Source organism: Scatophagus argus, chromosome 10, assembly GCF_020382885.2.
Source record: "Scatophagus argus isolate fScaArg1 chromosome 10, fScaArg1.pri, whole genome shotgun sequence".
In the NCBI taxonomy this organism is placed as follows: domain Eukaryota; kingdom Metazoa; phylum Chordata; class Actinopteri; family Scatophagidae; genus Scatophagus; species Scatophagus argus.
In genome coordinates this window covers 11,215,850-11,239,360 of record NC_058502.1, presented here as the reverse complement: position 1 = coordinate 11,239,360, position 23,511 = coordinate 11,215,850, and the positions used below count along the sequence as shown (strand labels likewise).

Below are 23,511 nucleotides of genomic sequence, written 5' to 3'. Positions count from 1 at the left end.
CTAGAAGTGTGTGCTGGTGTGTTTATCTGCAGAGACTCCTCCTCTGTCCCCTGCCAGTACTTCCCTTATTTGCCAGTTTCCTTTGTTGTGTGGAGACATTTCTGAGCGTTAGCCTTTGTACAGTGGTGTAACAGCACAAGGTCTGGACTCTATAAAAACATAGAAAAGTTGTAAGCATGAAACCTGCACTGTAACTGTATTCATGCAAAATCTGGAGGACTGTGCAGAGGTGTGGGTGAGTATGTGCTTTAAAACATGACCACTGTGAAATAATCAAAAAACATAACAGTTGATGGTTTGTGTCTTCACAAACAGCAACTGATATATTCTACATATCAGGCCTTTAACACTGCTATTTATATACTGATTAAAAGAGTGGATATTACATTTTATTTTTCATGCTATTTAGATGTCAGTATTTAAGTTGCTTTGGTCAAGTTTGCATTCTTTAATACCAGTAGCAGCAGCAGCAGTTGGATGATTCATCTATTATTTTCATTTTTATCTCTTTCAATCATATGTCCGTTACTTTTAGTCAGTGTAACTCTGAACTGTTTTCATGCACTGTTTTACTAGTTATCCTATTTGGCTGTTGATTTCTCCACTTTTATTGAGTCACATTTTCCATTTTTAGTTGAGTTGGTTGAGTCTAGTTGGATTGGTTGAGGTTTTCACATACTGCAGGAGTGCCACCTGGGGTAAAAGCACACGTTTTTACAAGAACCCCCATGATTGTTTGAATGTTTTTGTCTGTATTTTATTTCTGGTTAAAGACAGACTGATGAAGGGAAACACTCACAGAAGCACATTTGTGTGAGATCTCCTCCGTTCTGCTCGGTCACAGCTACTGTCTGCTCTCAAACAATGCTGGTTAAAGATAATCACTCTCAAGCTCCCTGACACTAATAGTATGACATTAAGCTGTTAAACAAAATATATGCTGCTATTTTTCAGGCTCAAAATGATGAGGAGTCCATGTTATGACAGCGGTCGGTTCAATCTTGTTCTCTTCACAAAAATAAGGCAGGAATGTTTTTGGAAACCACATATCAAATCTGCTGGGTTCTCTGTAGTGTAAAGGTACTTCTGTCTGACTTCAGGATTGGTTTGGTAGATCAAAGAGTACTTAATTTAATTTACTCTAAATGAACAGTTGACAGGAGATTAATTTAATTGTAGCATGAAAGGCTTAGATAATGAGGGAAGGAAGATAGTTCATGTGCACTCCTCTCATAACACAAATATTACTCTTATTACAAGGGTATGTCTCTGAATTTATCTAGGACGTCCATTTCCCACACTTGTAAATGATGGTTTAGCATATGGTTCAGATGTGAGGAAACCTCGACCTTTATTCTCAGACATGACCTACACAGTGTCTATTCATGTGTGGGAGAATGTGTGTGTGTGTGTATGTGTGTGCATGGCTCTCAGCACATCATTTGTTACCAACATCCTTCCCATTGAGCAGGAAGCTCACCCCTGGTGCAAATCAGGCACGTTGGCCTCTTTATCAACTCGAATATTGGGCTCGCCCGTAGCGATGGAGCAGAGTGGTGCCAACAATAACAGTAGAGGAGTTTCCTCTGTATCCCTCAGCTTATACACACTGTCAGCAGCCGTTTAGGTTTCCCTCTTGGGATTTGCCTTCATTCACCCTCTGGTCAGACAAATGGGTCGACACAGAGGTGAGGTCATATTGCATTAAATTTGGTATTACTATTACTCTTCAGTTTCCTGACAGGATATTTTGTTTGCTTCATTTAGCATTGATAAATTCAATGGTCGTACATCTGGCATCATGAAGTTCTGTGTTACTGTGTTTCAAGAGTGAAAGGTGCTTTTGAGGACCAAGACAGAGCTGTGTGCTGCCCAGTTACAAGACGTTAAAAAGTGCTGGATCATAGAGCAGACACTGGACAGGAGTTCTGTTATTGATATTGGCATAACAAACACAGGAATCTGCCGCACCTTGAGCTCAATTAAATAGGAGGAAATGGGTGTCATCTGCGACCATTAGATGCCATCAATCATAATTAAGGAGTGTGGATCTGTTGTAAACCCTCTCAGATTGTGCGTACATCTGTCTGGTAAAGCCACATGGGTGGAGACAAGTGAAAAAATACTTCATCTTTCTGAGATCAGTATTGTATGAGAGTGAAACTGCTAAGCACAGTTCAGTCATCACTGAAATGGTGCGAAAAAAAATAATAGGAAACTGTACAGGTGTTTAAAGTTGACCACTAACAGTGTAAAAAGTGTACAAGACATCACCTAAAATTGAGCCTTGGGGAACACCTTCTGTTACACACAAAATAGAATGAATACAGGGCATTTTTTCTCACTAATATCAGTCAGTACGGTAGTTGTTAAACCAACTCACACACCTGAATCCCAGCCAAAAAGTCTGAAAAACATCAGGGAACAATTGACCGAATTAAATGCTGGACGAAGTCCAAAAAACAGAGCAGCTTTGTGACGGTTTTTGTCCCACACAGTATTGTAAGATTTTAGCTGAGATGCTAATATGTTGATCAGAACGGGAAAAACCTTTACTTTGAGTTGATCTTACACATGACAATGATTTTAACCAGACAACATATTTTTGAGATGCTATTTTTGATAGAACTTTTATTCCTCCCTTTAGTTGGAGAATATGTGCAGCCATCCATGTCCTTCATGTGTGAATGTACACATTCATCTCTTAACATTAGATATTTAACTTGTCACGTTGCTTCCTAGTAGAATTTGCAGCATTATAAAATTAATGCAGGAGCTATAAATTGCATTCATAATTTGCATTTCTCATTAAGTAACTTCATTTACTTTGAAAGTAAGCTAATTAGGAGGGTCTGCACAGCAGCTGGCCAAAGACCAGACGTTTTTTCTTGACATGAATTATACAGAACTGTGGTGAACCATGCACATACCGGATCTTTTATTTTAATTATTTTTCAGATTTTTCAGTGTCGACTTATCCAGCCATGCATCCAGTCTGTCACTTTTGCAAAAAAAGCTTTTACAGTGAGGTTTTTCAAATTGCTCCTTCAAACAGACATTTATTAATCTGGTATAATGCAGGCTGTAAAGGCTTACGTCATGCAGGGTTATTTATACAACAGCCTACAAGATAATTTAAACCATTCTCTTCTTTTGTCTGTAACTCCTCTTTTATGGACGTGAAACACTAATCTCTAAAGTATCCCTTTCACCAAATGTCTTCTATTGAAATGAAATGTTAAGTTTAGCCTTGAACACATTAGATCTGCGCTGGAATCGAGTAGTCACTCAGGAGATTGTGACAAACTTGGCACGAGAGTTTCAGCCTATAGAGATATACTTCTCTACACATTGCAGTGATTCATACAGAAAAGTGAAAAAGCCAAATTCATGGTCCTGAAAACACAAAGAAGAGGTACTGTGGTCCACATTTAAATGACTTGGACTTCCCAGACATCTGTCTGAAACAGCACTGGCAGACTATGGGGTAATGGTCATGTTCATGTTCATGACGAGAGCCAGATATGTTGGGGTGCGGCCCATTAAGTCTGAAAAGGGTAAGACGTATGAAGTAAAAAGATGGGAATGTAAAGTTTTGTTCTCTAAATCCTGTCTCCTGGCACTGATGTTGCTATCATGTGACATGGAGCACTTTGGGCTGTGCTATAAAATACAGGTCTGTCTACCTTCACATTGTTACCGGGCCTCTGTTAAACACCTGGTCAGGTGTATTTCCTATTTCACAAGAACATGATGACAGGGTTTTTGCACACTAGTTCAGTACCGGGTCATTTGTTTCTTATGGCATGTGCTGGGTCTCTATTTAAATTGTTCCTGCTGTGAATCAGATGGTAAAAATATTATTTAACGGCATTACAGCTGCAGGAATTTTACAGGCAATCTGTGGTGGCCAATTATGTGAGCATAGATGCTTTAAGCTTTGTGAAAGTCAATTTAAGAAGCTTAGTCACAGCCTGTTTATGCTTTCTTGCCAACATACATTAAATGTCAAAGCGCTGGTCTGGCAAAGTGAATCGGAAGGCCATAGCTGGATTATAGTTACCCATACTGAACTTCTACTGCTGTTTCTTCTGTGTCTTTGGCTTTGTATTGCATGTGGCAGGTCGCTGCCACAGTAAAGGTTTCTATGGTGATTTGAGTCAACACAAAGCCTGCCTGTGTTTCTCCTCATGGCTCAAAGTTTTAGCTCATGAAGCCTCTTTTAAGTCACAGCATTTTACTTTTTTCTCTTATCTGTTCCCCTGCTGAATAATGAGTATTGTTTAGGCTTAGATGTGGCAGAAAGTCACCATTCACATCCTGACAATAGGCCTAAATTAGATTAAATAATCCAGAAAGGTTCACCAGATTTTATCTAGTTTTAATTTGACTCAACACTGCCATGTTATCCTGCCAAAAAAAAGTATTTTCTGAAACAGTGATGACAAACACAGCACAGTCCAAATTTCACCCTTTTTCCCTCCTGCTTCAACGCTTCATTTAATATTTAAGCACAAGCACTCGAAGATACTGAACCGTCAGTGGACCAGATTAAATATTTACCAAATGCCTTTAAGTTTGGGCAAGAATGCAGTTTTTGTTGTTGAGAATCAATCAGTGAAGCCATAATATAATTGCTGGCTCAGTCTTTCTATTTTATTGGGTATTGATGTGTTTTTAAGTGCAGCAGTGGCAGTTGTGTTAATAAAATTCTTCCTGCAACGTGCAGGACAATCAGTCATGTTAATTATACAGTACGTTTGAGAGAAAATACTTCTTATAATGTTGAAAGCTATACAGATACTGAGTGCTTTCAGAGTGGAAAAGACAGGAAAGGGCAGCGTTGTTAGACTGGGTGAGGTTTGGTTGTTGAGACATTCAGACTGTGATTGCACTCTGAAGGGATCTTTTCACTCAGTTTATTGGGCCATTTAACTGCAACGCCCACATCTGTGTGTTCTTTGGGAATGAAAGACACAAACTCGTAAAGCACTTTTAAAAAGTGCAATGTGCGCACACACACACATAAGAAGGAGAAAGCAAGGTTATGGAAGCCTGTTAGTCCAAAACCCAAAACAAAGAGAAGTGGTTGTGGGACTGGGAGGTAGTCATGAAGTAAATTACAGTTGGCATCTTTTCCCATTATACTAAATTCAGCTGTATGAATGTTTGACATTGTCTGAATAGACTTGACTCTGATCTTTCAGGTACAGCCTGTAGATTCACTGAAGCATGTTCTTCACAAGGTCTCAGTGGGTGGGAGACGGGGAGGGACTTTGCAGTTTGGGCAGGCCTCAAGTTCATGTTGAATGCCATGCAGTGTGTCCTTAATGAGAGAGAGAGAGAAGATTAGCCTGTTTGCTTACTGGAGCCTAAAAGATTAGACGATACCAGTATGAGATAAGGTGGTGTGTGTCTGTGAGAGTGTGCTTCCAGAGAGGCCATGGAGCGAGGGATTGTGGCAACAACTCTGATGTTTCACTTAGATTTTACCTCTCATTATATGAAGGTGAAAGGTCAAGGACTAGATTCAGTCGCAGGTCGTGCAAGCTTCGTTATCACTTTGGTTTCTGGTCTCTCATCAGGACATTAATATAATTTAAATCCTGTATGTCAATATCTGTAGATACATAACTGTACAGATGTGATAAAATATTTGGCCTTTGAGCTAAATGCTATTATCAGCGTGCTGACATTATCATAATGACAATACACACAGGCTGATTTTAGCAAGTATAATGGTTACCATGTTCTTTACCATGAAATGCTAACATTTGCTAATTAACTTAACATGCACTTTGTATTAAGTGCTAATTCATTGAGACTGATGAGAATGTTATTAGCTTTCAGGTATGTGGAAAGAAAGAGTTCTGGTGGTGATGGTGCTTGATGAAAATCCAGAAATCTACAAAGTTATTACAGTTGATCCTGAAGTGGATTCATGAATGTGGGCACCAGATTTCACAGCAGTCCGGCCAATAGTTGTTGAGATATTTTAGTCCAAAGTGGTGGTTTGATCTCTCTCGCAACATTCAATGTCTTAAAGTTTCCAGGGACTTTTGTTGGATTGTTTTACAGCGCAGAAAAAAAGCACAGAAACAGAAGTTTACGGGACTGCTGCAATCCTTTGCAAAATATCAAGTAAAATATTAGAAATGTCAGCAAAATATTTGAAAGGCAAAATTATATGCATATGTGTTCTAGTTTGTCTAACTGCAAGTTTGTAATTAAAACCAAGCCTCACCTCATTTGTATACATCATATACAACATTGTACTGTGTTACACAGAGAACAATCCTTAAGATTAACAGGTACTTCAGACCTCTAAAAGCCAAATGTTAGAATGTTAGTTTGACACTTTGTCCTTTCCATCTAACTGCTGAGTAAGAAGTCGAAAAACGGTGTCAGTGTTGGTGCGCCTGCAGGACTTCAGATCTCCCTTTGTTTCTATCATTCTGGCTGTCATGTTGCAGTATTCTGCAAAGATCATTTCAACACAGCGTGACACATTGCTTTTAAGTCCATTCAACCCGGTGAAGGTCTACAGTACTGTGTGGTATGTAAGTATTTTATTCCAAGAAACTTGATGTAATACAATCATGTATGAAATGGGACTCATATGGCTCTGCTCTCAGCACAGCCATGTGAATACATGTGGCATTGATCAGTGACAGCAGCCAAAAGAGCTCACTGGAGTTAGAAGAGAGAAGGTCTTTGTCAATCATCTCCACAAAATGAGGAGTCAGCTTCAGTCATTTTTTATTTTTGTCTCGAGCAGCACTTTATTCTCACATAACAAGAGGAAGAAATACATGTTTTAGCTCTGCTTGGTGCAGAAAGCATAGTGTCACTTTATAGTAAAGTTATGGTGAACACCATTAAAGTACAATTTCAGATTTGTGATATGAAGTTGAGAATATCTCTTTTAATTCAAGTCTGCATATATGTTTTCTGCCAGTAGTTCTCACACTCTGGACACAATTGTGGAAGTCTTTGGCGTATGGGATAAAAAATCAAATAAATCAATTGAAACAACCAGGAAAGGAAACATTATTCTTTTCTCAAACTTAAACTTTTCTTAAACTCATATTGGGTCAAAAGTCATTATTTTATTTCAGCACTGTATTTTTGTACATCCATGATATTTATTGACATGTACAAAAGTGTCTGTGCAGCATATCTCAGCAGCTGAGATATCCTCGTGTGTGTCCAACTCCAAAAACATGTGGTCCTACAATCGTTATAATGCGGCTCTTGAATGTCTTTCATTACTGTTGGTCTAAACTAGAAAGGAACTATTTTGTTTGACTTGTCCTCCAAGCATGTTTAGAGTTGCTCTGAATGTCATAAAGACAGGGAGACATTGTGTCATCTTATAAAACTGCATATCTTCAGATGGCCTCTCCAATTTCCCATGAAAGGTGACAGAAATAGTTGTGTTACAAATGAAAAAGCAGAGCTAGAGAGAGGTTCAAACCCTGGCTCTAGTCATGGTGTGAAGTGTGCGTGAATGTCAGATTGTCTCTGAAGCTATTCGACTATCTGACGAGCAGCTCTGATGCCTTCTAGTAGATTCAGACCCACCCTACCTGGTAAACTCCTACATCTTTCAAACCCTGCACCCTGAGTGTTGTTAGGCTTTTGATTATATATCTGTGGCTCTCATGTCATCAAGGGGATGTCATTGAGGTTATTTTCTCAGACTTGACAAAACTCCTTAAGATCCATCTCCAGAAGAGTCACCGTGCACCTCTTAAGAGCTCATGTTGAACTTCTGCTTTTCTTAACAAGCCTTAACACAAGTCTCGTCTCATGTTTGACTCTCAAGCTGCTGTTCCCCTCCCTCATCCTTGTGGCATGGGGTTGCCATGGCACCCAGCAGGGTATTCATGCTGTGTATGACAATGAGTGTAAAGTCAGTGACCCGGGTTTGGATTACAAGAACACAGAGGTCCGTTTCCCCCCGGAGAGAAGACGGTTACAACAGTGAACCTCCCTGACCGTCATGCCTGCTAATGTTAGACTCGATAAACACGAATCCTCTGCTGGGCCCATCCTTCTATCACAGCTTTTTCCTCAAAAACAGTGCTGAAGGTGTTTTTTTGTCTTCTTTCTCGCACCTACATTTTCAGTCTCCCTTTTCTGTGTTTTGGTTTTGTTTTTTTTTAAGTACTCAGTGCTGCTGTAATTCAGTGGCATGTGGGAAACATGCTCTTGCTTAAACTTATTTCTGCTTTAAACTCTCTCAAGAGCACAAATCATTCTAGCAGGTGTCTCAAAGGATATCCTGCTTTCAACCAGGACATGGTCAGCAAGGATTAAAACCACTGCGCAAAGAGGTTTTTATCATAGTCATGTTAAGGAGGTGGTGATTTGCTATTAGTTTATTGATTCCCTGCAATTAAGACAAATAATCATCTGCATTCTCAATCTTCTCTGACCCTATCACATCCTTCTTGGACTTTTGACTGTTTGCGGCCGATATAAGTGGTTGCTATGTGGACAGCCAGCCAGACATTCCTATAGGAAGTTAACAACTATGAGTAGCCAAGTCAGCAGCACTAATTCATTGCTAAGGGAGACTGCTATTGAGATATCTGCTCTGAGGTTTAGTCAGATTAACGTCCTCGGGTCGGAGCCTGTGGGGAAAGCAGATGGTTTTTTCTTTACAATCCCTCCATGTGTCATAGGATCAGTTTTGGAAAGAAAGACCCCTGTCTGTGAGACTTAAGGGCCTTATGTGAGCTCACTGTGTTGGTAATTGTTTTTTTTTACTGACTTTGCTTGACATATTCCTTCCTGAAGACAAAATATTTTCTACTTAAACACAGAATGAGTGACAGTGTCATTAACAAGCTTCTGCTGCTCTGCTGATCAGTGTTGTGAGATATTTCTGGCTTGCTTTTTATTTAATTGTGTTGGTACAATTGTTATGGGTCTGATTACAACAAGTCAGTCTCTTTGTCAGTCAGATCTATCAAGACTGTCTGCAGTGCTTCATTGCAGCACCAAAAAGGGAAACAAACCATTTTAGTAGGCTTGCCTGGATCTCTCAGTATGTGTGTGGCCATGCTTTTCCATGATAGATATTTGATTAGTTGTTTGTTTTCTTTGTTTTCTTTGACCTAAGTGGTTCGAGTGAGAGGGTTGTAAATGTTTAGTTTAGATCAAGTGTGAGCTGGGCAGTGTTTTCAGCGAAAGCCCTGGTGTCGATGGGAGAATCGCTCACAGTCACACATGCCACGTGTCCAAGGTTAATTCACACATTTCTTCACAAAGTGTTGTTGTCAGCACAACTGGAAACCTGAAGTCACATGGGAAAGATATCTCTTAACAAACAAACACAATCAGAAGCTAAAACTGGTGATATGCTGTAGAAGAATTCATTCAATGTGTATATGCATTTTTACACTCAAGCTTGCACTCACATTGTATTGGATTCTGTTGACAATAAACAAAATACAGCAGGCAGAGATCACTGAGCACTTTTTTTGTATGTTAGATCACTACTTTATCTCTTATCCCTTCTCTCACCCATTATGGTCCTTATATTAATGAGGTGTAGCTGATTAACTAAAACCAATTTTCCAGTCCTTTGGGCAAGGTTATGTCCATGCCCTTTTTATCTGCTCTTCATATGAGGGGAGTTTGTGTTATCCCAACCCAGATGCTAATCATTCATCAACAGCAGGATCTGCCTGTTTTGGTGCTTCCACTGAGCCCGCGTCCCATTATTAACATCATTCTTCATCTTCTGTATGAGTTTTATGTATGAGTACATTAATAAAAACAGACATTGGTCTCAGTATGTCAGTATTTCAAACCATAATGACCTATAAAAGAAGGATTCCAAGCACTGAAATGCACAGCAACAAAAATCCACATTCTTATCCTAACCATAACCACACCAAAGCTGTGACTTAGCCCTGTCCATCTCTAATCTTAACCAAAACATTTGGAGTGGACTGTATATCCAAAACTAACCACCTAAACGCTTAGATCTGAAAAGAAACATTTCTAATACAGTACTTAAACACAACCTTCCAGTTTGGCAGGCCAATAACAGCGTCTCTGCCAGAAACACTGGTGCTGGACCCGTACTGCCTGGTACTGGCTGCCTGGTTTCCCTTATTGTCATTCTGGTTGTACAGGGCGGTGATTGGTTTGTGGTTGCTTCACCTTGTCATACAAAAGGAAATACTGTTTAATAAAGAAAAGACTAAGTGTACCTAAATGGGTATTGTTAGTCGTCTCTTGTCGCTGAACAAGATAACATATTGACCATTAGAGACTTTCAGGTTACTCAGCAAGGTAACCAATTATTTAGACACAGCTGTGTCAAAGTCCATATTTAGTTTTGGTGTCCTGTCCTACCAATGAGGTGTGAAAGAGACTTTATGGCAGTGCTATCTTAACTCCTTCTGCTCACCTCACTGTTGGCTTTGCGCAAAAAATCTGCCTTGAAGGAATTTAACTGCTACATGTTGCTTCAATTATGGTTCTCCTTGCATGAAACTCTGTTGATTGTTTTTGATTCTGAAATGAAATCTTTCTAAAATGTGTGGTTGGCTTTAAAAACAGCCTAGTTTTATGATTTCTAAGTCTCGTGGCCATTGTCTAACAGGCTCCTACAGTTTGTATGTTTCATACTATTTTACAAAGACAGTTTTCAAGACCGTCTTTGTTTTTTTTGTTTTTTTTTCTGAGTCACTCTCACTTTTGGTATCATGTCCGTCACAGGCACCTCTAAGAGGTATGGTTCTGTATGATATGGGGGGCAGGATATCTGATCTACCCAGCAGGCAGACCTGTGGTCATTTCTGTGGGAGTAATGGAATTCCGCGGTCTGTCCCAGTGCTGATGGAATTTCAAAAGCAGTCAGGCATGGTTCATATAACTCACATAAATATACCACCTCGGTCATGATTTAGTAGGTGGTTAGGAGAGGAATGTCAACTACAGTACTTTGAGCTGTTTTCACTGGCAGCACCAGTCAGAGAGACCCCTCTAACCCAGGTGTGTTTGTGTGTACTGCAGTGGGCCCACCTGTCTCACTTGATAATCTGCTGGTATGTGTGTTTCAGGTGACCTGTCCCCGGTGCAGATGTCCCCTGTCCCCCAGTCCCAGTTCATCCCCTTGGCCGAAGTGTTGTGCTCAGTCATCTCAGATATGAACTCCTCTGAAATCATCGTCAACCAGGAAGCACTTGTCAATTACATGAGCAAAGCCCACCCAGGTAATTAATAAGATAGTGATAGTTTTTTTATTTGATTTTGATCAATGTAATTATTTGCTTTCTGATTGAGAGTTAGATGAGAAAATTGATAATGTTGTTATATCTGTCTGTTAGACATGAAGGTACAGCAGGTGGGAATCGCTGCCTTGGAAACCAAAGTAATAGTGTAAAAACCAAAGTGTAAAAACAACATGTTTTCATTATTCAAGGGGTTGTGTACCAGGATTATTTGTTTGCCTGCATCCTCATCCTGCAACTTGTTTAACACCCTGGTTTTTGCGTGTATTAAACAAGCAAGCAAAATATATTTCATTAATTAGTCATCGCAGAGGGGATTTTGTTAGTATAAGACAGAGCAAGTTAGCTGATTCCCCAGCTCTAGTCTTTGTACTAAGCTAAGCTTAACAGCTTCTGGCTGTAGCTTCAGATTTAACTGACAGACATGACAGTGGTATCAGTCTTCTAACTCAACTCCTCATCAGAAACTGAATTAATGTGTTTTCCAAAACAACTAATTAGAAATCATTAGTCTCACATTATTAAACCAGATACAATTTGTCCTCGTGTTTGTCTTTTGTCCTTAACATGCTTTTCTCTTTCTCTTTCTCTTTCTCAGGGATAACCATCCCTACTCAGGACATCCTTTACAATGCTCTAGGCACTTTGATCAAGGAGCGCAAAATTTACCATACAGGTGAGGGCTATTTCATTGTCACACCTCAGACCTATTTCATCACCAACAACATGGCCCGAGAGAAGAACTGGTGGACTTCTGGTTCAGCAGACGACCCTCCCTCACCTCCTCCCATTACTTACCTACTCAACAACGATGGCTGTGTCGAGAGCACTCAAACGCTGCCACTGGCACACTGCAAGTCATGCAGCTGCTTCAGCCCTCTCCAAACATCCACTAATGTCACCTCCACTACTGTAACAGCCGCCTTCCCTCCTTCCACTGTCCCAGACCACCATTCTGTCTCTGTTTCCATAAGTGAATGCACAGGCAAGAGCTTGAAGTGGCCCAGGCCGTTAGATCACAAACCCACAGTGCAGCATCAATCCACCTCCACAGCAGCAGATTGTCAGGCAAGTGAGATCAGCAAAACTACAGGCACTGCTAGCGTCACTGGACGTAAAGAAAAAGACAACAAATCAGGGAGGAAGTTTGGTCTCAGTTTGTTCCGGAGAAATGGAGGTAAAAAAGAAAAGCCAAAGAAGGAATATGCATCATTTTCAGGACAGTTTCCCCCTGAGGAGTGGCCAGTGAGAGACGAGGACGACCTGAACAACTTACCCCGTGACCTGGAGCATGCCATCATCAAACGCATCAATCCTGAGCTGACTGTGGATAACTTGACACGCCACACAGTCTTAATGAAGAAGATGGAGGAGAGAAGGGAGAGGGTGATAGACAGAGTGTTGGACAGAGGTCTGGATAAAGACGATAAGGGAGTCGACAAGGGAATGTCTACTGAGATCCTACCATTCTCAAAACCCAGGCATCATCACTCCTCTAAGTCAGGGAAAAGATCAGCTCAGAAGGCCTCTCGCAGCAAGAGGAGAGTCCATTCCTCCAGAGAAAAGCAGAGGGAAAGGGAGAGGGTTAAGAGTAAGGCTCCCATATGTGCAGATGATTATGCAGAGGGGGAGGATTTGATCCCTGCTCGACTCACAGTGGAAATCCCTGTTGATGAACCAGATCAAGTGGAGGAAGGTCGAGCAGTTGAAGAAAAATCTCTTTATAAGAAACGCATTGAAAACCCTTTCCATACTCATCCAATTAAAGAAGCGGAGAGCATTATTCCCCTGATCATCAACAGAGAACAAAGAAGACAAGAAATGAAAGAGGGCAAGGCTTCAGGGCCTGGGAGGAGGGAACGAACAAGTCACCGCTCCAAATCTTGGGACCCACATCGGGCCAAAATGATTGCAGGTGATGGGGAGCACGCAGGGAAATCCCCTACATCTGAGGACCGGTACAGCTGTGCCCACGATAGGGATCTTACTGCTGATCATCTGCTCCAAGCAGAGCCCAACAGAGAACTGCCACTGGACTACAGTTCAGCCTACCCACAGAGCAGTACGCTCCGAATAGATGACAAGATCCGACATCAGAGGGAGGGAAACAGCAAGGAGCGCAGGGAGGGAGTGGGCAAAAATGGGTGTTTTCAGGAGGCAGAGTACAACAGTGTACCAGAACATAGCCAAACTATAGATGATGGCCTCTCTAACATCCAACCGTACTCCAGTACTGATGCCATTCTCCCTTCCCATCCTTATGAGCCTGTCATAAACCAGTCGTATGACCCAACCCCCCCCTGGTCCAAGCAGTGTTTGCAGCGAAAACACTCCCTCAGACTCTCCAACCCACAAAGGGTTGATATTCAGAGGCCGGACGAGCTCTCTTCACATCAGCAGGCCTGTGAAACTACAGGCACCCAGGAACAACAGGAGATAAGACCCGCCACTATCAGTAATAGAGAGCAAAGAACCATGAACCAAAAACAAAGGCCAGAACAGATAGCTGATGGCCCTCTGTCAATAACAGACACTGATGGCTTCATTGAAGATGACTATAGGCTCTACCAGAGAACAGATGAGCAGGAGGATGAAGATGCCTGCAGCTCCTTGTGTCTGAATGAAGAGATTATTGATGCTGCCAATGGGTACCGAAAAGGTGTAGCAGACTACCATTGCCAACAGTTGGTTTACAGTAATCATGAATCTGATTTACAATATCAGGGACCCCACAGTCACTATTTTAATTTAAACTTCCATCAACCACAAGTCACCTCTATGCAAAATTCAAGGGACAGCACTTTAAAAGATCTCATTCCCCCAGCAGTACAGAGGGACCCTTCCCTCAGCCCAGCCAGAACTGCAGAGACCAGCTGGAGACTCATTCAACAACATCAGAGGATGAGGCCACCAGGGGCCCAAAGTGAATCCAGCATCAGGCAAAGCTCACTGATACAGGGGGAAAGACGACGGGAGGTCAGCCTTGAATTGGATTGTCCTGAACAATCTGAAGTTGCAGACAGCAGCATCTTTGACTATAGTCAGACAAGTGAGATAGAATCAGACACAGAGACTGTCCGCAAGTCAGCTGACGAGGGTGACGGTGAATCCGCTCACTGGGCAGTGGAGGTGGAGGAAGTGCAGGAGGATGAGTTTGATGAGACAGGTGTTCCTCAGACCCACAGAGCTGTTCTGAGCATGCCCGGTGGCGCCAGAGGGACAGAGACTGGAGAAGCAGTGGAAATAGGAGAGAACCAGAGCATCACGGGTGACAGTGGTATAGATTCTCCCCGGTGAGTGCCTTTCTTTATAGCTGTTCATATTAGCTGTAAAAAGACGCTGTTGTGTTTGTATTTCCACTTCTCTGTAGGTCACTCTCATTATTCTCATTAAAGCTACTGAACTTACTGAAAGTTATACAGCCACGGACTGAAGGTTTTATGAAAGAGAAAAGGGTCTTTATCCCTTAGCCAAGATACACATTGTCTCCAGGCCAGTTCTCTAACTAGTTTTCACACCTTAGGCTCACGTCTTATCTCTCCGACTATGAGCCCACAACACACTCTATCCCACTTCATTCAGGAGTAGACAGGCAAAATAAATACGGCACTGAGGTTAGTTAACCTCTGGGTTACATGTCTGTTGCTGACCTTATTCCCGATTTGTGTTTTTCCTTTAAAGTAAACTTAAGCTGAGCAAACACCTTGTGACCAATTATAGCATCCAGTATTTGGACAGAAGGGAGTCATTTTGATAATTATGTGTAATTGCTGTGCAGCACTTAAATCCTCATGTTATAATCAAAGAGGAAGAAAAGACTTCTTTTCTGACATTGAACTCCCTGTGCACTCCGGTATATGGGTGAACAGATGGCGTGCATGAATACGTCACCTTGTTCAAATGGCATATTTATAGGTAGATATCAACCTCATGCTCCCTCGTATTTCCTCCCTACAGGACCCGTGTTAGTCTGGCCTCCAGCAACACTGTCATTCTGGAGGGTCTCAAGAGAAGAGGATTTTTACAAAACCTGGAGAAACTGCATTCGAAGAGCAATGCCATTCGACCACAGAGCTCTTTGCTGCAGCTGACTCCCGTCATGAACGTATAGCAGGCCTGAGTCCCCTGCCGAAGCTTTGTGTTGGGGAGGGCAGATCTTTTCATGCAGCAGTAAGAAAAGGCCAAAATCATGTGCTTGAATCTTCAGTTCTATGCAACTGCTGGTTCAGAAACATATCCATTAAGAAATAGTTAACATGGGTCTGTGTACAGATGTACAGTATGTATTTTTACTCTGTAAATAATTTTTAAGGTAATATACTATGATTTATCCATTCACTACTTTGTATAAGTGCTGAAAATGTATGACGTATCAACAGCATTCTTCCTCTACAAGCCTCATAGGTTAAAATGTTCATAACAGCATTAATGTCTTCTAGTGTTTCCTTTTTCTCTTATCGTGTAAAATTTCCCACCAATAAAACTTTGTATGTCAGCCAAAGTGTCTTTCTTGTATAATACTGCACCCTATAAAACATGTTCCATTAAATGATTTTGTGCCTGCTATGATAATGTTGTTTCTTACGCAGAAAGTCTGAAATTTACAATCAGTACTGGCCGGTATCAGCTTTGGAAATTAATGTTGTTGTGGTCCAGTATTACTTTAATTATGTTTTTATTTGAGGGTATTACTTAATGCATCTGTCAGATTTAATTAAAAATACATATATATTTGTAAAGCTTAGTATATATATATATATAGGTATTTATAAAGTTCAGTTTGATTTACTGTATCTGCTGGTGGTGAGATCCCTTGACATTTGCTGCAGCTTTACAATATATGTTTAAGTGCTATCTCTAGTGTAAATATCAGTGATGTGAACCAGATGCTGCTCTGCACTCAGAGAGCTGATAAGTCCTGTTATTGCTGAAGATTGATGGTGGATCGCAACCTTGAGTGGCCACAACAACAGTCAGTTCACATCTGACCTCCAGCTGTGAAGGAACGTAAACCAGCATTATGTATGCTAGTGTGGGAAGGGTGTCAGTTTCCTGACATTATGTTGCTTTTACACAGCTCACAGGCCACTTCTAAATTTTCCCACATAAGCAGAAATATGCCTTTGACTCAGCTGTTCCAATTGCTGCATTTTAATGCTCCAGCTGTAGGAAGAATACGAGTCCTATAAAAACAGAATTGATGTAAAGAGCATTTATGCTGGTCAAACATCTGGAAATCCCCCCTATTGGGCTTTAAAATTTTTGACTTTGTAAAGAGTGACACCTTGTGGTTATGTTTAAGAAGTGCAAGCCTTCTTGCACTTTTAAACTCGTGTCACTGTGCTGCTGCTTTAAAGTAAAAAGCAAATTGCTGATAATTAGTATTTTACTTGGTGTCTCTATTATGCACCATATTCTATTTAATTTACATGATCTGATAAATAAATGGCTAGCCTAATGCCAGCTGGGTCTTAGCTGTGAGGTTGAAACCTTACTGCATTTCATAAGCATACTCCATTGATTAAACAGCACAAGAGAGTCAACAACCTTTATTTATCCATATATGCGCCACTCAGAGATCGGGAAGATGTTACAGGATTTACCCTTAAGAGAAGCCTATATGGATCATTTACAATTTCTTTCTACAATGAGGTCATTGACAAAAACAAAAGGGGAAAAAAAATAAAGACAATATGGTCGTAACAGTGTAAACGCATGGTAATATACATGAAAGCAAAAAAGCAATAGGTATCAGTGACAGCAAATTAAAATGTAGGGTAGGTTAGTATGAAGAACAAAAGACTCCTGAAAACCCTAACTTTTTTTCCTCAAATAACAGTTTGGCATACATTTCTACATAGCATGCAATAAGGCACCTATCTAACACAAGGAAGAAACCTATGCTACAGTTTGAAGCACAATTGTTATCCAAATAAAAAGAAAAGAAAATATTGCTCACCATGTTCACTCCCATAAAAACTGTATATCTCTCATTCCCTTTCATATAACCCAAGCCATATCTAAAAAAATACATCAGTTTGTAAAAGATATTTTACACAGAACAGTAAATAGAGCGCAATCCATCAGAATTTGGAAAAAACTTTACGTCATGTAAAAGTGAGAATTTCTTGAAGTCTTTTAGTATACACAACCTTTTCTTTTAATTATTTTCTTAGATCAAATGTTGTGATAGTTTGCAGATCAACATGAGTAAGAGTTACCTATATTCTATACACAGGTGGTTGAATTAGTCTCCAAAGTGATAAACAAAGTGTGATGTTGCATTTCATGTACATTTGGTGCGGAAGTACAGAGGAAACTGCACAGTAAATAATTAGGACACGGGTCAAGTTGTAATATGCTACCCAGTAGGTTTTTATTTTCTATTATGCAGTTACTAACGGCTAAATTGCATGTCATAATAGAATCAGGGTGTCAGCCAGTATTGCTCTCTGTACAGTCTATGCAGCAGTGCTAACCCACCATAGACATTCAAGAAAACAACCTTATAAATATACAAGACGGCCCATGTCTGATGGAGCCCGAGATCAAGAACAAGCTGCAATGAGAACATCTTCAACATGTTTAATTCCAACACTTAAAACAAATTAAAGTCATGAGAGGGAAAAAAAATGTGGAGACAAAGTGGATCTTACTATCAAAAATGTAATCTTTTGGAACAGCACACTAGTCACCTATACATATATATTTATAAAAGAAAATCAATAAGTATTTACATTGGATTTTTGTTGTTTGCTTCACAAGGGTTATGTGGGTGAAAAAGAAATAGCTATTTAAATTGAGACAAGTTCTGAGTTCTTGTTCACCAATTGTGTTGGTAGTCTTGAATAAAGTTGCAGCTGAAAAGCGCAATGTGCCGACCTGAAGGTACATAAACTGAATTCTTCTATCAAAAAGACTAACCAGATGGTGAAGCACGTTTTCTCCAGGTAACAATTTTATCATGTAGATCTTCAAATCACGTTTTTTTTTTCCTTTTAAAAGTGTTCAAAAGAGGTCCTGGAGCAAGTGAAGCACAATCATAAACAAGAACAGAGGCTCCTTCACGTTCTATTATTATACCCTCTCCATACTGAGCACAATGTCCTGGGTTCAGCTCTGAATTATAGGTTACAAAGTCCTTCAGGACAAGCCATTTCCTTTTGAAGACTTGAGTGTTACTATTCGTTTATTCTCAACTGCTCCACTTCAACGTAGCAATGTACTGATCTGACCACTTTTGTCTACAGATGTTGGTCTTGTGTTTCCCGTGGTGTGATGATAAATGATGGGATCATTGGTAGGACAGAAACAGTGGGGAGAGGGGATGTTTGCACTTGCATGACACAGCATGTGAGAGTGGGAAAGGGTGCTCACTGATCTACATGGATCCTGTGATGTCTGGAGAGGGAAGATGAATGGTTAAAGCCTTTTCCACACTGGGAGCACCTGTATGGTTTTTCAACAGACAGGATGCGCTGTTTAGGGAAGGCGTTGTTAGGGAATCCCTTCCCCGTAGGAATGGTGCTGTACTGCTGTGGTTGCGGCTGTGGTGGTTGTGGCTGCTGCTGCTGCTTGCTCTCCAGGTGAACTCTCTGATGCCTGGCAAGAGAGGAGGAGTGATTGAATCTTTTACCACAGTGACCGCAGGTGTAACTCTTTCCCTCTGAATGGACTCTTTGGTGGCGGGACAGGGACGAGGAATGATTGAAGCCCTTGTCACAGTGGTGGCACATATAGGGCTTGTCTCCCTGCTGGTGCACCCTCTGCTTAGGGGGAGTGCCGTAGGACAAGGTTTTCCCTGGCTGAGGTGGAGAAAACACTGGATTCTGCAGGTGGGTCTTGTGGTGACGGGACAGAGAAGAGGAGTGATTGAAGCCCTTATTGCAATGTCTGCAGGTGTAGGGCTTCCCTCCGGCGTGGACTTGCTGGTGCTTCTTCAGATGGCGTTTGCGGACAAAACTCTTCCTGCACATGTTGCATTTGTAGGGCTTCTCACCCGAGTGGATTCTCTGATGTTCTCTCAGGGTGGCAGCAGCTGCAAAACACTTGCCACACTGTGTGCACCGGTGGGGTTTGTCTCCGAGCACTACTGCAGCGTGGGTCTTCTGGTGCTGCTTCAGGTTCGAAGTTGTAGCGAAACCCTTACCACACTGGCCGCAAGTGTATGGCTTCTCACGTGCATGGACCTCCTGGTGCTTTTTCAGATGCCTTCTGCGGACAAAGCTCTTCCTACACTGGGTGCACTTGTAGGGTTTGTCCTCTGAATGCATCTTCATGTGTTCTCTCAGGGTGATGGCAGCTGCAAAGCTCTTACCACACTCTGAGCATCTGTGGGGCTTGTCTGGCAAATGAATCATCTGATGAGACTTGAGACTGAAGGCATCAATAACATCTTTGCCCATAATCTCAACTCCAGGGGGAACGTAGGGTTTTTCTTTCATGTGAATCTTCATATGTTGCTTGAGGCTGGCCTCCACAGCAAAGCTCTCACCGCAGTGGACACAGATGTAAGGGTTGAGGTCCTTATGGATCTCAAAGTGTTGGTGAAGATCAGCTATGCTGCCGAAAATCTCCCCACACTCGTTGCACTGTAGGCCATGGGCTTCATGAATGATTACACCATTTTCAGATTCCACTGTCAACTCCCCACCATGGTCAGACTCTACTTTCACCACATGCTCACTTTCCGTCTTAAGGAGAACCTCTCCAAGCAGAGCCTCACTTCCTGTCGTCTTGATTTCTGCTCCTGTGAAACAGTGCATCTCACCATGTTCAACTTTAATGTAATCATGGTCTGTCTCGGCTACAATTGCATCCACACAGGCTACAGCTCCGAGATCTGTCCCCAGTCCCTGGATTTTTAAGTCTGAGCCATGGATCTCCAGCTCTAATCCACGCTTTTCCTCAGTCATGATCTCAGTTTCTGCTCCATAATGAAGGTCGACATGGCTGTGGGCTATGACACACTCCGACCCAAGTGTGTCAAGGCCGGGTGTGTCACATTCAGTCTCTGACTCGGCCATGAGAACACACTCCAGCCCCACGACCTCCGTTTTCCTGCCGGGCGATGACTCAAGAAGGAATCGGGGAAAGGGAGCTTGGTTTTGTTCAGCGCAGCACGGGTGCTTGTCAGTGATCAGACCTGCAAAAGAAGAAAAATCAAGAGAAAAATCACCACAATGCTTCAAGTATTTCTCATTTATCAGTTTGTCTGGGATAACGGTAATGATGACCGTAACACCCTACAAGGTTAACTAAATCTGATGTTGAGGCTTAGGTTCAGCACAAGTAAATATGCAATTTTCCTTGTATTCCTGACAAAGTAGCACTTTCTTTTAATATATATTTGGCAAATTCCACCTGGCAGTGAAAAAACTGAGTACTTGGGACGAGATGAACCATATCTTGTTTCTTAGCGATTACAGACTGTTGCACACGTTTAAATGTACATGCAAATGGAATTACAGTATGTAGTATCAACATGCAGGGGCAACATATTGAAAATCAACACTGACATAATTACTACATAAATATTTCAATATCTAATCATTACAATGTCTAAGTGACATAAGAAAGGTATCCCCAATGTTCAATTTTATTTCTCTTCTGCAAAACATACTCTGTGTGTATAAAAGATTGTAGTGATGGCATTTTGGTAAAATTGTGATTATAGGCAATTTAGGTTAATTATCTTAAAATAACTGTGGTTGGCTACATCTCCGTGATGACTCTTGACACAAGTATGAAAACACAGAATAAACCCAATATTGAGTTGATAGCCAACCTCTCTGAAAGACAAGTTCGACAATAGTTCATTACCCTCTTGATGACAACATTAATGTGAACTATAAACATATCATTTAAGCTATTTAAACATAAGTAAAGTTTCCATGCAAGAGAAGTTTGTGGCCCACTCCCCTGGAGTAGGATTCATGCTTGCCAGGGACAGGTATGCACAAATGCTGGTGATCACCGTAGGATGGGTGATTTCTGGTATGACAAGACGAGCTCATATTATTAGATGAGATTGTATATTCTGTACTACTGTCCATCCTCTGGCCTGTGATACCTGGAACTGAAAGAAGCCAAGAAAAGCAACCAGAATCTGCTCTGTTTTGCTTTTAAAACAGAGTGGCTAATGAAGTGAGTAAGCAGGATGGCTAATAAAATGAGAAATGCAGAAGCTAATGGCTCATGGTTCACACCAACTAAAGTTGTGAGACCGGATATGATAAAAAGTATTTTCCATAACCGAACGCCTCATATATTATTAACAACATGCTGACAAAACTACCTAGTTAGCAAGCTAAATGATTAATTTGCTAGCCAAGTTAGCTCTCAAGACGAACTTCACTTCTCTGGCTAACGCAATTGATAAAAATCATAGTGGACCATCACATCATGATCCAGGTCCCAATTCTACACTAATCCGCAAGACAATCCAAGCTGGCCTACAAAATTCGCATGTCTGCGCAGTTCGCTTATCATTACTGTTAAACAAGAGTGGGATGCGTAAAGGCATTTAAGAAGCTGTGTTGTGTTATTAAACATTGAGCTGTTGGTTGCTAGCCTTCAATAACAGCTACAAATAGCCGTCGTAGCCGCTAGTTAGCTGGCTATGATCGAAAGAGGACTGGTTAACGACAAAACAGCATTGTGTTAGCTGCTAATGCGTTCGCAATTTAGCCAGCTAACTAGCTTCATAGCAAATGCAACACGCGACAAATTACAACAAACAGCTACACAAATAGGAATACTTACATTAAAATAAGTGATCAAATTAAGTATTTTGGTGCTATTTCTGACACAGTCACCGACGCGGAAATTCTCCTTGAGCGAGTATTAACAGGCCATCTTGTTGTGCCACACCAGCACTTCCAGCTAACCAAGATTACATGCTCGCCTAAGATGGCTGCCGCTAGCTAACGTTAGCAAAGTTAGCTTCCGCCCTTCAAACATATTGAATTAGAGCCACCCCTGAAGCGATCGCCAAGTAAGCCAACACACACAAAGCTTAGCGACAAGAGCGTATAACATTACTGGCATAATCTCAAATCCTTGTTTAACATGCAATAACGCCAAACACCACATTGTAAGCTAGCTTAATAGTAAGTATGTTAGCAAGCTAAGAGCCACTCCATAATTCCAACCAAGAGTTGGCTAGCTGAAACAAAGATGGCTAACCGTGAAAGGGCGATGAATGCTGTAAGAAAAGCCCGGGAAAGGACACGCTTTACTTACATAAGAAAACGCTCAATATACAAATTCCACCAGTAAATGCAGCTTAAAACACTTACACTTAACACAGTGTTATCAGACGAATGCTTCGACTGCTGCCTGAGAGGACACGACGATTCTTGGCTACAAACCTACAGCCCTCCTTTACTGCGGCAGCTCCCAACAAACCGCACACACGACTTCAATGGCGGCCTTGCTGATGTTAGCAGCTATCCAGCCGAGACAATATTAGCGTGCTGGCTACATAGCCACGATGCCAAGCTAACGAGCCAGCTAATCCAGTTTGCTAGCACGGCTAAAGCCTTGTCTACAGCCTAGTTCTAGCCTGGAGAAGATAAAACATTGGAACGGAAGCTTTGCTAAACCGCCCATCCGACCATGTTAAGTGTGGTTTCGCCTGCAAAGCCAAAGTGGACACTGACTCAAGGAAAACGATGGGCCGATTCTACAACGAGCATGTCTCAAAAATAACCTGGATGAGAATCAAAGCTGAAATAGTTCCATGTACCAGTAACGTTATACGGGCTTATCTGCTCTTCCACCAGAACAAAATGTTGCAACCAATGCGAGTCTAGGCCTGTATTTTTCCATTACAAAGTTCGTTACTATCAGAACTGGAGAAGCAAAATAGACGCACAAATAAAACATATACGTTGATTACCAAACTAAATACTGCACGCGATTACATCCCATCAAACAGACTTCCCTCTGCCTCAAAGCTGCTACTATTCACGATAGTTAGTTGGACCTTTTAAACGATGAATAGTCAGCTAGAGTAAGCATCACGCCGGCTTTAAATATATAAATTATTACATGCACACACCCACCTTTCTGTCCTTTTACTTTTGAAGGCTGAATAAGAGAAAAAAAGAGAATCGTTTAAATGCTTCAAACTCTGGGTTGAGAACGGCTATACAAGCTGTTGTGAGCCTCGTCAAAACGCTGTGTGTGTCCTCTCTCGGTCTGTGTGTGTAGCTGGCGCCACAGCTCATCTGGCGCCAACGTTGGACTACCG

The 23,511-nt window shown here is 41.4% G+C and overlaps 2 protein-coding genes across 4 annotated transcripts in view; one reads left to right on the top strand and one right to left on the bottom strand.

The window, feature by feature from the left end:
• stox1 (storkhead box 1) overlaps nucleotides 1-18,184 on the top strand; it is a 23,061-nt gene extending 4,877 nt beyond the window's left edge. The window contains exons 2-4 of the mRNA XM_046401395.1: nucleotides 11,085-11,237; nucleotides 11,854-14,548; nucleotides 15,213-18,184. Coding sequence (XP_046257351.1) covers nucleotides 11,085-11,237; nucleotides 11,854-14,548; nucleotides 15,213-15,366 — 3,002 coding nt within the window. The 3' untranslated portion in view covers nucleotides 15,367-18,184. The remainder of the gene's footprint in view (nucleotides 1-11,084; nucleotides 11,238-11,853; nucleotides 14,549-15,212) is intronic.
• si:ch211-198a12.6 (uncharacterized protein LOC563253 homolog) lies at nucleotides 16,790-23,511 on the bottom strand. 3 transcript variants are annotated; one of them, XM_046401396.1, is made up of 2 exons: nucleotides 23,324-23,511; nucleotides 16,790-20,400 (listed from the first exon to the last, which is right to left on the bottom strand). In XM_046401396.1, the coding sequence occupies exon 2, from the start codon at nucleotides 20,279-20,281 to the stop codon at nucleotides 18,629-18,631; it is 1,653 nt and encodes a 550-aa protein (XP_046257352.1). In that variant the 5' UTR covers nucleotides 20,282-20,400; nucleotides 23,324-23,511; the 3' UTR covers nucleotides 16,790-18,628. The 3 variants fall into 3 exon arrangements, with proteins under 3 accessions (XP_046257352.1, XP_046257353.1, XP_046257354.1); XM_046401397.1 differs by lacking the exon at nucleotides 23,324-23,511 and adding an exon at nucleotides 22,556-23,049; XM_046401398.1 differs by lacking the exon at nucleotides 23,324-23,511 and adding an exon at nucleotides 22,020-22,358.

Bases quoted from the DNA above. Each gene is read 5' to 3' on its own strand.
- si:ch211-198a12.6 (XM_046401396.1), bottom strand. From the start codon at position 20,281: ATGGCCGAGTCAGAGACTGAATGTGACACACCCGGCCTTGACACACTT.